This window comes from Falco punctatus (assembly GCF_963210335.1).
Source record: "Falco punctatus genome assembly, chromosome: 15".
Lineage (NCBI taxonomy): Eukaryota > Metazoa > Chordata > Aves > Falconiformes > Falconidae > Falco > Falco punctatus.
The window spans coordinates 19,628,982-19,646,683 of NC_137595.1; the positions used below are offsets into that span (position 1 = coordinate 19,628,982).

The window sequence follows — 17,702 nt, forward strand, 5'->3', positions numbered from 1 at the left end:
AGTGTTAGATTTGCAAATAACCCCCGTATTTGAAGGCAGCCTGATGTAATCCTTCCCCTTCTCCAAAAATGCCCCAAAAGCTGATGTGTATCAAGTTGTCTTTTGTGACACATCCATGTTTACTTTATTTCTTAAAAGAAAAGCCTAGGGTGGGCCTAGTTTTGTTCTCAATGTCTGCGCGTGTACTTATTGTTTCTTTTGAGCAGTTCTTCTAAGTTCGCTCGGTGTCAGGGAGAACATGAGGCACTCGGCAGTAACGAGAGGCGATCTGTGCAATACGCAAGATCTTTCAGAAAACAAGACTCACAAAGTTGTTGAACCATTTAAATTGTATTCCACTTTTGAAATGTTAACATGGTGTATGTATATATTGAAAATAGCAATCCTCAGTCAACCAAGACACAGAAGATACCTGCAGTCTAGATAAAATACATTTCATATAAATACATTTATGGTTTAAAAAAAAAAGTACAACCTGCTCACCGACTTGAGTGCAAGTAACTTTCTTACATGTATTTAACTTTGTGATGCTAACAGGCTGACTAAAGGCTATTTAATAGTGACCAATTTTGAACACTGAAAAATTGGTAACGTAGCTCCAGGACAGTCATTTAAAAAGCTGCTGCTGGTACAGAAGTATTTCCTGTTGTCGTAAACCAGCTATATGTGTCTTAAAAAAAAATAATTACTTTTTAGAAAAGCTACTTCCTCCGTCTTTTTAGTGGCTGCTGTAGTTCCATTCACAACTAAGACAGTCAGCTTCATAATCACATTTTCTTTTTCCCTTTCCTTCCCCAAGGCTCTTGGAAGATGAGCTGGCAGTGCTCTGGACTGGCCAGAGAAAGTTATGCATGGGGAAGTTTGAAGTTGGTCCCAAGAAGGGATGGTTTAGTTAATGAGTATATAGCCATGATTTATTTTTGCCAAAATCAGTTTGAACTGGAAAAAGGAAAAATACACATACATGCAATAAAGGAAAAACTTGCCCTGAAATTGCAAGCTAGTGTTTCAGAGAAGCATCGTACAAAATCTTTTACTTTCTGTACAGTGACAATACCAAATAATTTTTCTCTTCAACCATCATATACACAACACAAATATTATGAATAGAAATCTATAAATACTTTAAAATGAATTTGTAATATATAGCAGTTGAGGGCCACAGCTGTACAAAATGTAAGCAACATATATAAAACGATTAAGAAAGTGCAAAGTAGAACAGTATCAAGAGCCTCCACTTTTTTACAGCACTTATGGTTCAAGTGTGAAGAGCTAGCAGGGATGCGGGAGCTCAGTTACAAGTCAAAAGAAGACACAGTACAGGATTCTGCACACAAAATGATGGACCATTAAATTGTATCTTCCCCTTTCTTCACACCTGTGACTTCCAGTTAATAAGAGAATGTTTTTATAATGCATTTCTGTAAAGAGTGATTTGTCCCTTTTTTACAAGTTCCATAAAACGAAGATCCCCTAGTCACAGACTACTTTTCTTTAAGTAAAACAAGGCTACATGGGGAAACTACCGTTGGGTTTTGGTTGCCTTGTTATGCTTACCATATTTAAAAGGTGAACGGAAATACCTTTCCATAAAGTGAACACTGGCGTTCAGAACCTGATCCTCTAAATTACATACAGGTAACCTGTACCGTTACTCACATGTATGCGAAGGTCTAGAGGATCAGTGCCTTAAAAATAAAACCACCAATCAACCCTCAACAAAATCCAAACGAAAAACCGCCACAACTCCTTTGAGCTTCAAATCTGCTTAGACAACTGTTTGCCAGTAGAGAGGCAAGTTTTGCATTCTGCATTCAGGTGATGATTTCTCATCAGCACCTCCTGTAGCAGTGCAGGTCTTTGTTTTCTGTTATGCTGTGTCCTAGTGGAAAGCTCGGCTTCAATTAAAATACAGTTAATTCAATGCTCTTGAATGAAATTTCAAATAACTTTGTTTAGAAAGCTTTTCAGTTCACCTTTATTTCAGTAAGTGTACTTTATATTCCTTTTTAGGCACTGTAAATATTCAGGAAACTAACTGATGTGCAGAAGAGCCCCTCCGTTCTCAAGCTGTGTGTTATTAGTGATCTCTAGCAAGTTCTTGACTAATGTTGTCATCTTGGTTTTGTTTTTAAATGGAGAAGGGTAGACTCCAAATACTTTTTTCCTTCCCTCAGTGAGTATCTTACTATGACAGAAGAATCATCACAATTACATTAATCTTTCTCTTTGAAATACAGGCCAGATTTCAGAATGAATTAAAGAGAAATTGCAAGCAGTCTGAATATGCTAGAGAAACAATAATAATAAAATTACCTGGTCATACTGCTTCACATAATGATGTCTGTCTCAAAACTGGAGATGATCACGTGAAACTTTATGAGGACCATAGCATCTAATCTGCTAATAATCAGGAATTTGGAGTCTAAGATATTCTCTGTTATACTCCATAGAGAGTACAGAAACATCCATCATTTGGTGTATTTTCTGCACATGTGGTATCTACAGTATACACAGACATCCAAAGGCATGAGAAGGAACCAGCTGCACAACTTTCTGGTCAGCACGGCTTGTTTATTTGCCTCCGTACATTCTTTCGATGTCGTTGAGGTAATGGTTTTTCAGTTCTTTCCTTTTCAGCTTGAAAGCATCTGTTACTAACCCGGTCTCCGGGGTCCATGGTTCAGGGCTTAACCGTACTTTGATGGGTATTTCAAACCTTTCTAATTTCACTGCAGGGACAAGAAGAAACAAAAGCATGAGTATGATTGCACAGCTAAATGAAATACTAATTCATGCTACCTAAAAATCTAAGGTGAGCACCCTGTAGCTTGTATAATAGGGTGTCCTACTTCATGAAGTAACTTTACAGAAGGGCCACAAGCAAATTTAATCTTGTACCGCTGCTGAGTGCTGGGTTTAGTGTGCAAATATTCTAACAACACTTAAGAGCTGTATTGGATGGGACAGTGTAAAAAATTAAAGCTTGCAACAAAGGAGTTTGTAGCCTGAAGATCTGAGACTACTGTCACAACAGGATATACGTAGAGTTGTATCTTTACTGTAGGAACATAGTAATAACTCTATTGACTCAGACTAAGCTGTATGTGCTTCATATTTAAATTATAATGAAGTACTTCTGTACTTTCCGTGGTTGAATGATTCCCCCACCCCTAATTTTTCCTTCCTAGGAGTTTGTTTAGAGTTCAAAATAAAGGGACTTCCCTGGATTTCTTACATTAGTCACCTGCTCGCCCTTCAGCGAGAAGCAGTGGCTTGGCACGTTCACCAGCCCCACCGCAACCAAAGCTGCTTCTATCTCCGGCCCAGGCAAGGGGCCAAGGAGGGTTAAGAGATGGAGGAGGTAGGTAACTGCTTCAGGGAGAAGGGCAGGGACATCGGGAACAGGGCAGGGAGCTGCCGTGTGTGTGCCAGATGTGATGGACTTTGCTGCCAGCTCCTGCATGTCGGCCTGTAAGGGGATCCCACACGCACAGACGTGCAGCTCAATTTGTAGGACACCTGTGGCAGCACAGCCTCCAGGATCACAGGATCCTTTAGGCTGGAAAAGACCTTCAAGATCAAGTCCAACCATTAACCCAACACTGCCAAGGCCACCACCAAACCGTGTCCCTAAGCGCCACACCTGCACGTCTTTTAAACACCTCCAGGGATGGTGACTGCACCGCTTCCCTGGGCAGCCTGTGCCAGTGCCTGACCACCCTTTTGGTGAAGATTTTTTTCCTAATGTCCAACCTAAACCTCCCCTGGGTGCAACTTCAGGCTGTTTCCTCTTGTCCTATCGCTTGGCTTCTTGGCCAAACATAGGATCTCTGGCTGTAAGTCTGTCCCCAGGAGCTCTCCTGTCTCTCTGACTTCAAACTGGCAAGGTACTGTTATTTAGCTATATGCCTGCTTATGATGAGGATGCGTGATCTGCTAAAAATGAGAACAATCTCTTTATAATAGTTTTTAAAAAAGTTTCAAATTCATTATCTCTGTGGTATATTACTACCTAGAAGGTACAAGGAATGTGTATGCATAGTAATTTGCCTAGTTCATGATAGAAAAACACTGAAATGTTTAAACCCAAGTCTGAGACCTATGGATTGATTTATTTTTTTTTTTTTAAGGCAAGACTTAATAGTGTCTTTCATTCCTGGTTTTGTTTTTTTTTGTTTCAAAAGGCAGATTCTCTAAAGTTCAAGAGGCAGTGCTTACTGTGTGCCTATTTCCCTCAGATACAGTGTTAAGTGCTTAGAGACTTTTTCCCCAGCTAGTTTGTTAACTTTTTGGCCCTGTAAAGGATTGATGGGGCTTTCGATCACTCAGTACTACAGCAAGGAGTAGCAGGCTTTTAAGCCATTACAACCACAAGGATCGTGGCTGTTCGAAACTGTCAGGGATGAAGTTGCGTGGGGAAAAAAAATATCTTTGAAATCTCTTGCTTAACTAGTTTTCTTACTAGCAAGTGTCTTGTGACTTTCCTTCCAAACTGACAGCTCTTTTGGATCTTATTTTAACTATATTAGACAAGCAACCTCTCTCTAGAATTTAATTGAAAAAATATGATTTTTTTAAAAAATGACTAGAAAGTATGTCAATTCCTTGGATAACAGGCAACAACTTGATGTGGGTCTTTGCCTGTGATATGAAGTTGTGGCAGATACAGAGGCAACAGGAAGAAGGAAGAGCAGTTAGGATAACTTCAGAGGGTAAGATTTTTGCTGGATAAGCACTGTGAGATTGGCTAGCGCAATACACCGCTTTACTTACTCTTGTTTGCCACTTCTTTAATCTCTCGCAGTATTTCAGCTTCCATTGTAGGATTGTTACAAATATCTACCCAGGTTCCGCTGATGCCTTTCTGCTCAGCTAATGCAGTCAGCTTCTTCTGATTAGGGACCACAAAACTGATCACGTAAGACTGGTCGCTACCACAGGATGGCAAGAGAAAGAAGGAAGAAAAACCCAAACAGTTGAGGCTTCCATTTCAGAACATGAAATCCTTACTTGATGTTAGATACGCAGATCCAGAGTGCTTTTTGAACTGTCATTGTTTCCCCATACAGCATCCTTCTTGTATATTCTGTCTTAACAACCGATGACTTACCAAAGATACTCTAAGTTGGTTTGCAGCGTTAGGTTTTATCAGTATCATGCTTTGCTGTAATTTTACAAGTGCACCTCCCAGCTACAGCTACTGTTTAGCTAGGTCTCTTCATGTAGTGTGTTTAAGTTGAGGGGAGGGAGAGGAGGGACTGGGACAGTTTCCCAGACTCAATGGAGAGCTCTGGATCAGGTACAAAGTGTCCAGATAAACTTTTCTCTGGTATTCTGACAGAAAGCCGTAATAGATGCTAAATATAATGATACTGTTTGGGGATGGGATGGAACTGGAGTGGATAGGAGAAACGCTAACAGAAAAACATTGGTAATTTCTTCGGGTTTTGGGAAATTTTGGTACCTGTGCTACTTCAGGGATGATGTTTATAACCTGTGCTCTGGTAAGGGGGGGGTTGTTCAGTGGAAACCATGGAAAACTATAGTATATCATCAGAGAAGTGGGTCAGAGCCTATATTCCATGTTTACCCTAAATGGAGTTTCTAAATTAATACCACTCTTACCTTTTGGCATAAGCACAGATATTGTCAATCAATGGACAGTTCTTCAGGGCTGCCTCTACTTTGCCGAGAGATACATATTCTCCTGCTTGTAGCTTTACCAAGTCTTTCTTGCGATCTAGGAGTTGGGGGGAAAGGGGGAGAAAAACCCAAACTTGATCCATTTAAACTTTCGCATTTCTACAGACTCGTTTGCAAAGCCACTAGATACGTATTTTGTGCAATGCTATGCAAGATTATTAATAAACATGAATTAAAGCACCTTATTAAAAATTTTAAGCAGCTGATAGCATGTACGTATTCTGCCAACTTTATAAAGGCTTCTATAAGGTTTATATAGCACTATACTTCTTGTCACACAACCTGTACGGAAGTGATAGGGACTCCGATTTTAAAGCTTTGTAATTGGTACCAAAAATTAATCTTACATTTATTCTTTAAAGTCCATGTGCTAAATTTAGATAGTGATAATGTCACAGGTAATGGCACCACTTCCAAAATTTTCCTACAGCTGTGAGGACTTTTGGGAATGTGGTTTTTACACTGGGATTCTGCAAGCAGGTAACCTTAAGTAGATTAGCCCTTGCAAAGCAGCAGGGTTAACAGCATGCTTATAATGATGTTTAGTCAAGATCTTGTAATAAGTGATGAGATCAAAAATTGAGACCCACCTATGATCTGCAGACACCCATCTGGATGAAATTCCCCTATATCTCCTGTACAGAACCATCTCTGACCGTTCTCGTCAATGGAGAATTCTTCTGTTGTCTTCTCTTCATTTTTAAAATATCCCATTGAGACATTAGGTCCGCCAATTACAATTTCTCCTCTAGGATTAGGCTTGTCTTTATTAGTATAGCCCCCTGAAAACAAGAAAATCCCCACACAGTTATTTTTTAACTTGTATATTCTGCTGCCAAGAACATATTTTGAAACTTCAGTCTTGGAAGTTAATGCACACAAATTGATGACTATTATCAAAGATACACAATTACTTTGTATGCTACACAAGCTAAGCAGGTAGGCAAAGAAACCAGCTAAGCTGTGGTTAAATTAGTTACTCTGAAATAAAAACACTTAATCCTCTCACCTTCTTGCCAGTCTCTCAATTTTATTTCGCAACAAATAAGAGGAGCTCCAACTCTGCCTGTGCTGTAATCAGCCACTTAGGGAGAGAAAAAGGAAGAATACAAAGATTTTGTTGTTTGAAGTATAAACTCAAACCACATATAAGGCAGTAGCTTATCTCGGGTTACTTTATTGCAATTAAAAACTACAGCTATTTTGACCTTAAAAAACCCCACAAACCCTCATATCTATCTATACCTTAAACTGTCTATTTCCAGAAGTGTTTTAACTACCTTCTGTAATTGTTCCAGCTCCGCATGTTTCTGTTAGTCCATAGCCTTGACCAACAGGACAGCAAAAACAGATGTTCATGAATCTTTGTGTTTGAGGCGAGAGTGGTGCTCCTCCAGAAAGCATCATACGGACGTTCCCTCCCAGTAGTGCCTTTACTTTTTTAAATAACAGTCTTGAAAGAAGGAAAAAAGCATTAAATTTTTCACTCTGTTCACTTTTATGAAAATGAAAAGACACAAACCTTCCTATTTGGAACACCTTAAAAATTAACTCGGTCATTATTCACAGATTTTAGTGGACAGCAGGGATAATAAAAAATGTTACCTCTTGTGGAACACTTGAAGATGGCAGAATTCCTGTAACTTAACTGAACAAACATTCCAATTTTATTACTAAATAAAGAGCAATGGAAACCAACTAGTCATCTGTCCTGAAGATTAGTCATTTCTACCGTTAAATATCTTATCCATTTCCAGTAAGAACTTGGATTATTTCAGTTAGTCATTAGATTATATTCGCATGTTGGATGAGAACTGTCTGATGTCAGATCGCTTAGACGATTATTCTTTTAGACTGTCAAGTCACAAGGAAAAAGGTACACTTGGACTGAGAATTATACTTACAAGTTACACAGAGGCGCATCGTATCCCCTCTTGATTTGTTCCAGTTTGTAGTCATAGCCTATCTTGAACAGAGTTCTCTGAATATAGTTCATCTCTTGAACTTTACTCATTACATTTTTATAAATTCTGTCCATTATTTCCTACAAAGTGTTAAAAAAGCAAGAAAAATTACCACACAGAATAGGCTAGCATGTATAAATTAAATTCCTTGTTAAAAATAAAGTTCTTTAAAAATAGTCTTCCTTTAAAATGTCTGCATTGTTGGTTAGGCAATGCTTAACTGTAATGTTTTTAATGTGTGATCAATTACTCAATTTATAGACCATCACAGCTTGGAGCTATTTGAAATGGGTGGAATGAAATATCAAAAATGCAGCAGAAAACTAGTGACTTAGCCTTACTTTTCTCTTCTCACAGCAGTATCACTAGAAGGAAGAACCCTCGTGCTGTAGTACACGCCTTATATTAGAAAACTTGCCTTCAATTAGGCAGACAGGTTAAGTCAAGGGCAAGTAACGGAGTAACCATTGTGGGTCTTAAGGCATTCTGCAGTAATTCCTGGTACCCCTTGCATTTCTCAAATGGCTGTCTGAACCTTAGATTTGGTGTTAAAATACTTTCCACCCCGCGTTCTGAAGACGTCTTCTCTATCAACCACAGCTACAAATCTTGGGTAACATACCATAGCTTTATTAACACCTTAATCTGTACTTAAAACGTGACAAACTGATCTAGAAAATTTTGAATTCAAGCTTAGCTAAATCCCTTTGCTAACGGTGGGTACACACCATGCAAGACCTATCGTGCTTGGTCTCGATGCTGTACTTTATCCATGGCAATTGGTAAGCCCTAGGGAATGAACTAAAGGATTTCATTTCACCACTGCCTTTTCCGAGAGGTTTTTCAACTTTCAAAGCAACATGGCTCTAGTAGTTAGTTACTTGACAAAAAAAACCACAATTCTGTCATCGACAAGAAATTAATTTCCATTAAAATAATAAGCTTATGATCACTAAAATACACAGAACTTAAAATAAATAGTGTTCAGACTGGTGAAGTACTTAACAGAAGTTTAAGGATTGGCTCTGAGTTTGTTACAGAGCACAATGCTTTGAAATATTTATGTGCTTTCTAACAACAGTCAAATTAAAATTGAGAAGAAAGCTATGAAAATGATGAAATATCAGAGACCAAAATACTAAAGTCTTAGTAGAAACAACTCTCATTACTGTTTTTGATTAGTTCCTTCAAGTATCCGTGACTGGGATTTAGACAAACTAAAATTTCAAAAAGACCATGCGCAATTTTCAGCACAGTTTACCTGCAGAGTATCATCTAATATTCCCAAAAGCCAGACAGATATCTTAAAGCAGAATTAATTGTACCTTTTTTGAAAGAATACAGAGGCATGACAAGGTATTCATAATTACAAAGGCTAGAAGGGACTATTAGCCCTTATTACAGTGTTCCGATTGTATCAAGTATTTAGAAATACTTGTGTCTCTGGATTCTGTTAGAATTATTTTCCATTTCATTCCTTATACATTCTAATCACTGGTGATGTTACAATATTTTGACAATAAAAAAAATAGTTCTAGAGAGAGAAATATTTATTAGATGACATTATGGAAGTGTTGTTCCTGCTGGGGCTTTCTGAAGGTTTTTCCTCTTTGCTGTAGCTTGTTGAACTCTAGATCCTATACGCTGTCAATTGAAAACGGATCATCAGTTTCAGTTTTGTTTTTTCTCCAACTTCTTTGTGATAGTAAGTCCGTAGAATCGAGACATTTAGGTGGGTTCAGCATTATCACTGTTCTGCAGTTCATACGAAGCTGTCTGCATGTGCCAAAAAAAAAACATACCAAAAAAATCCTTCCAAGAGGGATTATGATTGTATTTAAAATTTACATGTGTTTTGTCAGTAGTCTAGCATTTGAATTTCCCCCAGGAAATCAATTTAAATTTGTATTTTCCAAAAAGCTGGAGTTCTCAGACATCATAATTTTTACTCAATTATCAAGAAAAAGAACAAGCCTATATACATGACTATTATTTTATAAAACAAAAAAATGCGAGCAATTGAAAACTCTTGGCTATTCATAAAAGGTGCTGCAAGCAACCAAACCCAAGGAAAGCTCACTGTTCTTGAACCAGGTAAGATCCTCCTGCTCACACCCCCCCTCACCATGCGGCAGAAGCTGGTGCTACCAGTGCAGTGAGCCACAGGTGTGATACAATCATAAAAGCAGCCCATGTGATCCCAGGACATAGAAGGAAGGTTTTTGCATTAGAAAGACGCAAAGTCTTGTGTATTTTTCAGACAGCACTAAGACCTTGTGGAATGCAGAAGCCTGGTCACCCAAAGCCCATCCTAAGTTACAAAAGCAATAGGAGTTATAGTCACCAGATCATTTTTTCTTGCATGAGGAGCCCAAGCATGGCCTGCTCACCCTAAGAACAGCAAGAATGACTTTGGAGACAAGCAGCTGAGACTGAGCACGCCGACAGCTATGGCAGCGCAGCCTCACTTGCTGAGTTCTGTAACTCGGCTGATATCCTTACGGTGACCATCTTAGCCAAAGCCACCCGGCTTTCTCCCTGTGCAAAAAGAAGTTTCACACTGTGAATATCAAAGACTTTCTGCATCCTGTTGTTGTATCGGTAGCCCGGTAAAACTTGTAACTAGTAAAACGTATTTACAGTTTTGGATCAAAAAGGGTCTTGGCTTTAGCACACGTTTATTCTTGTGCTTATCTGCAGCACCAGTACTCAGTTCAACTAGTGACAACCAGAATTTCTATATTCTGCTTTTTCCCTATTAGTGATAGTTACATGTGAAGAGGGAAAAAAAAAGTGTCATTAAATAGATTTTTCTAGCAAGATAGGAAGCATCATTTTTTTCTAAACATATCTGCTTCTGCATACTTACAGGCACAGCTGCCATCAGTGTAGGCTTAAGTACAGTGCAGTCTCCTTTGCTTCCCTTCTTGATTTTACTTGACTGTAACAAGGAAAAATATCCATTTATGAAGCTGAACACCAAGCAGCTCTTTAGAAGAGGACTTACAAGAGGGACCTGTATCAGCTTGTAATTTGTTTAAATCTCTTTCCCATCCCTCAAAAAAATATTTCCCGTGTAAATTCTTTTTTCCCCCATTGTGATGGAAAAAGTAGGTAAGATTAACAACAAATTCAACCAAAATACTAGATGTTTTACGAGCCCAACCTGGTTAAGTCCACTTTTTATGTCTTTCTCTCGCTTCCTCCCTCTAATACTTGCTTTCCTCCATCTTCCTCTGGGAGGTTTTTATTTTTGCCTGACGCCACCTCTATACCAGCAAAACATACAGAACATTCTTTTCCAGCTTAACTTGCTCTTATGTATCTTGATTGTTAAATGGAAAAAGGGCTAAATAGAAGATCTACAGTAACTGGATGAAAAACTGATAAAGTGAGACCAAACCCTTAAAATCACTTCAAAAACTCTTATGTTCAGCTAATCTATCAATAGCTGTTTTTACACTGATATTCAGTGGATAACGCAACATACATTTATTAGGTTTTCTTTCAGATTTCCTAAGTATCATAAAAGTAAAGGTTTTAATAAAAATTCTATGGTATGACCTGCTGCTGTAGTTCATCTGGAATGTTTCTGAAAAGAAAACTACCGTTTCTGTAGCGTGTCGTATACGCCAGCGTTTCTTTAGCGAAAGAGGATAGCTAAGCAAGGAGGACGCAGACTGCAAAAGCTGAAGTTTGCTTTTGTTTCCCTCCCGCCCCTCACCTGATCTGATAGTGTGAGCGGAGAGGAATAGCCAATCCTGCAGCCGTAAGTGATGCAAGAAATTTCTGCTGTCAATTCTAATACATGGGCCAAAGGCAAATAACCAATGTAAGTATCCTTGGGTCTAGGAAAGGAAAGGATTGTCTATAATTAACAATGATGCACAAGCGGATGGAAAATACTAACAGTTTTATTGTGTGCTTAGTTGCTACTGTTTGCAAGAGATGGATCACAAGTGAGGCTTCTTATTTTGCACACGAGAAGGGTGTGATTTCAAATCACAGTTTATAAACAAAGTGGGGAAAATCCTACCTTACGGAAATTGGTATAAATTACAGGATTTGCCTTGTTTTCTAGGAAGTTCAATGATTTCTTAATGTTCCACTTTCCTCTCCTTGTGGGAAATTTCATCCCACGTACAAAATTAAGGATGAAATTACTATTTTAAAATAATCACCAATGGTTTACAAATCCTTGACAGTCATCACAGTATCTCCTTCTAAAATATATTAGTAGAAAGAGAGCTGATTACTGAAGTACTGAGGCTTATTTCAGGAGATAATTTCTCAAGAGATTTCTCAGCAAGAAACTCAGAGCTGTCACTTAACAGAAGCTTTCAGCATCAGGTCAGAACTGGGTTTATATCCTATCACAAAAGGAGTTTAGCAACATAGCTTATTCCAGCTATTAAACCCTTCGTGAATGCAGTGACACATATCCACATTCATGAAAAATTTCCTCAAAATGTTAACATGAGGGAATTTGCAGTTGGTTTTACTACCATTAAGGTGCAATTTATTACTTTTCTGCTCACTTAGTGAAGTGTACTTGAGCAGATTCTGCAGCATGTGCACTATCCATCCAACAGTGGTGTCTCTAGACCAGTGGAAGCGGTAGGCTCTGACATACTTCCTGAAGTGCTTCTAGCTGCCTGAAAACATATTAAAAAAAAATTCCCAAGTTTGACAAGATGAGGAACCTCCTTATCTGGCGGTACCTTCTGATGCACAAGAGTGCAAACATCCATCACAGACCTAAAAGCTAAGGGTAATAATAATAATTTTAAAAAATATATGTAGAAACAGCACGTGAGATGAGCTAAAGGGCATACTTTTCAAACCACAGGGTAAATTCACAAACACAAGATACATTTCTTATAAATTAAAAGTAGTAGGCTCACAAGAAATTGGTAACGCCCAATGCCAGCAACAGGCCTTCTATTAACTTCCATCTTTCAGAGGTTCTGTTTTATCTCCCTGTACACATGACAACTAAGTGTTTCTTACCCCAGTCCAGGTATTCTCTCGCACTGTCCTGTCATTCCAGCTATTAAGTTTTTATGCATCATCATCACTCCTTTAGGTCTCCCAGTAGAGCCACTGGTGTACATTACTAAAGCCAAGTCTGTAGGAACAGGTCTGCTTGGCAGAATGCTTGCTACAAAACGCAGGAGGAAAATGGTTATTGATCCTTATATACTTTCTAAATTGTTATTTCTGTAATTAATCAATGTGACAATGTAATCAACCAGTGTGAAACAGGTGCCTCAGCAAGGCCAAACACAATGTGCTGCTAAGTGGTCAGTGGTGGATGCAGAAGTCAGTGATGAAGAGCGGAGTGGTCTTGTTTTTAAGGGGAAGGCAGATTTTGAAAAGAATGACCAATATTTGGGCATCTACACAACCTGGGTGATTCTTTTGCCCTTACATCTTACAGCTGACTGAAAGTTTTGCAGAAGCAGCCTTCTGAAGGCCAAGTAAACCTGTCAAGGGCAGTGAAGGGGAGAAATACAGTACTGGAGAGAAACAACAGGTTGAGAAAAAAACCAAAAACCCAATGCCCCAGAAAGCTGCAAATCAGCTTTTCTGTCAATTACTCTTCCAAAATCAAGGCTGTAGAGCTAGGATTTTTCTTTTTTTTTTTAAAAAAAAGAACTTTCCCTCAGCTAAGCTGCTAATTAGTGGAAAAGCAGCAAGCTTACAACACTTGACTTTTGACTTTTGTTTTAATCCCTTGGCATTTATTCTTAGGATGAAAATAATTTGCTTTCATGGCTTTCACAGCTAGAGAGGCAGCAGAAGTGCCTGCAAGGGAAGCAGTTTTTTTAGGGAAAAACCACCAGAATAAACCAGCAGCCCTCAGGGTAACTGCTGGTTCCTATGCCTACCTTAAGCTGATCAAAAATAGTTGTAACAAATGTGTGCTTCCCTGCAAAAAGCTATTTTGCCAGTTTATCTCCTCTTACTCACAAGAAAGGAGATCTGGCTGAGCACACACTGCTGATTTAAGGAAAAGAGGTGATCAGGGTTCTTTTTTCCTTCTTTAAAGCAAATGTTTATAGTCGCTCCTGGCTGCCCATTGTCAAAAGGGATGCAATGGTTATTCCTCTAGCCCGAGGTGCTTTTTAGCTACAGATTGGTTAGGAAAAAAAGACATTTCCAAGCCAATAAGCAAAAAAAAAAAGTCTCATGTGCTTTCTCCTCTTTTCTTAGGAAAACCAGTGAAAACAGGATGAATAAAAGGTAAGAGTAGCAGAAAATGGAACGCTGCGCTACATTCTAGTTCACTTCTTAAAACAAAGTTGGAGTCTTAAAATTCATTCTGGTTATGAAATTAAAAATACAGTTTTATCCTGAAACAGCTGACACTTTAACGAAGGTGCAGGACAATAAATAGAGATCAAATAAATTTTCCATTTGTTTACAAGAAGCCAGAGGGTGAACTGGCAATCTGCCACTGCCTTTGTGTTAGAGACCTGCATGGGGTGTGTTTTTTTTCTCTACGCATCCCTCTTAACCTAAGTCTCATTTCACTGTTAATGTTGCTTGATTCGTTCTCTGAGAAGTGATTCACTTACAGTTTTCTGGTTTGGCTCCCAGCTCTTCTACTGTCTGCATACTATGAATCTCCACATTATCAGGGTATTCCAATTTATTGATAGTCTTCTTGTCCACATAAATGATATGTTTAAGACAGGAGACTTGTGACAGTGCAGTCTGTAGGAGAGAAATGAAATTTTCAGCACCGAATGCACTGTAAAATTATTATAGGATTGCTTGTAGCAGGTGAGGTTGGTAACAAATTACCTTAAGTTTGCTCTCAAGAAGTTCTGTGCTAGTGACCAGATATGATGCTCCACACTCATTGAGACCATAGGTTACTGCCTCTTCACCCAGGGTGGCATACAGTGTAACAACTGTTACAGTAAGGGGAGGGAGAGAGAACATGAAAAAAGAAGGTTAAAGTAATATTAAATGCAAAAGCTCTTGCTTTAGCTTACTGGAAAGCACTGCAGGAGGAGAGGGGGAAAAAATCTGCTCCATGGGGAATTTTCTAATTTGGAAACAAAACAGCTTTTTAATTTTTCCCTATCAGAATTTTATGCCACAAGAGACCTCTGGAACGAGGTAGATGGCTGTATAGGAAGCATTTCTTTACAGATCAGGTGGTCAGACGCTGTGACAGGTTTCCTTCGGTCAATTCCCCAAGCCTGTCACTGTGTAAACAGGCATAAACGGACAATGCTCTTAACAACGTGCTTTAACTTTTGGTCAGCCCTGAACTAGTCAGGCAGTTGGACTAGATGATCACTGTAGGTCCCTTCCAACAAATATTCTAGTGTATAGAAGAAATCATCAGAACAAAGACATCCACCAAAACCCAACAGTAATGCACTAAGCAATCACAGAGGAAGCAACTGAGAATGCGTTCTGCCCTGAGCTCTCTTTGCAGCCAGAACTCGGGGGAGAGGTGACACTAAACGTCTCAGGGCACCAGTCACGGCTTAAAGCTATGCACTTCTACAAGAAGTTCTTTCAGCAGTGTCAGCTACTCTGCTTGCTCCCATGAAATTACTGATGGGGGCAAGGCAGCGAATCAGAACGTTCTTCATGTTGCTAGATTATTTTTAACCCTGCCTAGCTACAGTGATGCTGTTAAGTGCCTCACAGGCACTAAGGGGTTCACCTCTTCCCATCATCTCTCTTGAAAAAAAAATATCTTACTTTAGTATTGTCTGCTGTCTCAAAGTCTAACCTCCAAAGATCATTAATCATTAAAGGAATTTAACGTTCATGTGGAAGGGACAAAAAGAGAGTAATGTTATATAGCTGATTCTTCCTGCTTCTCAAAACATGAGGATCGAGACCAAATTAACCATCCTCTCCTCTTCAGCAGCAATGTCGGCTCTTCCTTTGTTGCCCTTTAGCAGCCTGTCTGCATACTCTACTGTATGACCTTCTCACACGGTCAGCTGCTACTAGTACTACTGGAAGAAGAGGGCAGCCTAGTGCAAGCGAAAACATAAGGCAGCAACAAAAATAAGCTACGGGTCCTAGTGTGTTGTATGTGGACTGGGCATGTGAGTGCACAGTAACCTTTGCCACTTCTTGGAGAAGTTTGTGTGCATTAAGTCCGATCACAGATTTCTTTCAGCTTAAATAACATTTCAAAAAAAGAAAACCCCATATACATAATTGCAATCAACTTTAGCAGCTTAATAATGTCACCAGAACCCCTCAGACTAGCGTATGATTTTGATTACTTTACCATTCTTCTCTCTTCTAATAACCATTTCATGTTTTGGACGCCTAAGTCAGGATACAGACAGAAAATACTATAAAAACATTCCCCATTTTGGCGGGAGAAATGCAACTACTGACACCTTCAAAGTATTTTTAAAATAATCTTAATAGTAATGGTACTGTTCTGTCATTCTAACATCTAGCATGTTACTACAATAAAAATCAGAAAAAATAGTCTCAAAGTACAAGCAAGTTAATTTTAGGGATCTCCACAACGCACAGAGTAGACTGGACACTTCTAAGAATCAGACCACAGGCAAAGTAAGTTTATGGAATTCTTATACCATCAGTGACAGGACTGGCAGATTCAAAATGCTTAACCACCAAACCAGTAGTGAGAAAGGGTTCTAAAACACACGAGAAGTAAAGTTCAGCACTCACGTGGAAAGTTGTACTTGAAGCAGGTTAGAGCTACAATCATCCATTCTGCTCGGGTCTCACAGAAAATGACAACAGTGCTCTTTGGGGTCAGTCCCATGGCAGTCAGGCCACTCCCCAAGCGATTCATTTTCTCATTTACTTCCTCATAGGATAACCATCTGTACGCTCCTAAAATTAACTGGTGAGGAAAAAAACCACATTGTGATGACAAGAAGCTGCTGGTACAACTCTACAGGCTTATGTGCGTTGGGGTCATAACCCCACAAGCACACACACATAAGCTGTTCATTAAAAGAAAAAAAAAATTGCTTTCATTTTGCTTGAAGTAAAATAAATAGTGTGTCCTTTACTCTGTTATTCTTTAACGAGCATTAAAAGGATGTTTTATATCATAAGGTGATAATTAAGGAAGACCTCTAAGGAGTCTTCCATTGTTGAGGCTGATGCAAAGCAGCTCAAAACCAAGTAAGAATTAAGTTTTACCTTTTTGAACACTTTTCCATTTGGTTGCATTTCATTTTCTTCACTCAGTATTTCTCTGGTCCCGAGACAGTCCTTCTTCCCAAATTTTGCTAAAGCATGGTCAAACAACTTGTCCAACGTGTCTGCTCCAGGAATGTTTATGTTTGCTAGTGAGTCAAGATGAGTGACAGAACGGTAGGGGCTCCCAGGTTTGTCCGAGATGGGTTTAGCTTTTAAACGTTTTGCCATAGCCTTTTTCTTCTTAGCATTGGTAAGAAAATACCATGGAATAAATACAAGCATACTGTACACAGATATTAACAAGTACACAGGCAGCAAGAGAATGGCACATACTTCTAGCCTAAGTTTCATTGCAGGTATTTAAAAAAAGACAATCTCTTATTGTGTTCTGAAGCAGGCAAGAGCAAAGCAGCAGTGCAGTATGGTGTAGGAAGAAACGACAGTAAGTGAAGCTTAGGTTGTTCTTTTTCAGAGCAGCTGCTAAAATTTTAGTAACCTTTGAGAGCCAACAGTGGACACCTGTGGGTGAAGACCAGAGCCAAGCAGGGAGCAGGGAAAAAAAAAAAAGAAAAAAGAATTAAATTAGTACTATTGCAGTCAATCCATTAGTTTTAGTCCTTCTAAGAGTTCACTTCAAATGCATCAAGACAAAGGAGACTGAAGTAACTGATTTGAGGCACGTACACTGCACGGTGCAGCAGCGTACTGCTCTGAAGACAAAAGAGGATGCATCTTTTCCGTACTTGTTTGTTGCATCCACAAATATTTACTTTTCAGAGACTCTTCTCCCCTATCTCTGTTTGAATAGTTCAGGGCTGTTGAGACGAAGTCTGTCCTTCACATCATAATATTGTGTTTAAG

At 39.0% G+C, this 17,702-nt stretch overlaps 1 protein-coding gene across 3 annotated transcripts in view; it reads right to left on the bottom strand.

The window, feature by feature from the left end:
* Positions 1–311: 311 nt before the first annotated feature.
* Positions 312–17,702, bottom strand: part of ACSL4 (acyl-CoA synthetase long chain family member 4) — a 40,793-nt gene continuing 23,402 nt past the window's right edge. Inside the window, exons 4-17 of one of the 3 annotated variants that reach the window (XM_080365906.1) lie at positions 16,842–17,360; positions 16,359–16,536; positions 14,481–14,590; positions 14,252–14,390; positions 12,681–12,831; positions 11,395–11,518; positions 10,540–10,611; positions 7,611–7,750; positions 6,987–7,159; positions 6,716–6,790; positions 6,297–6,488; positions 5,629–5,743; positions 4,777–4,934; positions 312–2,732 (exon numbers count right to left, since the gene is read on the bottom strand). In XM_080365906.1, the coding sequence (XP_080222032.1) occupies positions 2,575–2,732; positions 4,777–4,934; positions 5,629–5,743; positions 6,297–6,488; positions 6,716–6,790; positions 6,987–7,159; positions 7,611–7,750; positions 10,540–10,611; positions 11,395–11,518; positions 12,681–12,831; positions 14,252–14,390; positions 14,481–14,590; positions 16,359–16,536; positions 16,842–17,192 (2,136 nt within the window). In that variant the 5' untranslated portion in view covers positions 17,193–17,360 and the 3' untranslated portion in view covers positions 312–2,574. The remainder of the gene's footprint in view (positions 2,733–4,776; positions 4,935–5,628; positions 5,744–6,296; positions 6,489–6,715; positions 6,791–6,986; positions 7,160–7,610; positions 7,751–10,539; positions 10,612–11,394; positions 11,519–12,680; positions 12,832–14,251; positions 14,391–14,480; positions 14,591–16,358; positions 16,537–16,841; positions 17,361–17,702) is intronic. The other 2 variants (XM_080365908.1, XM_080365907.1) reach the window with 2 other exon arrangements.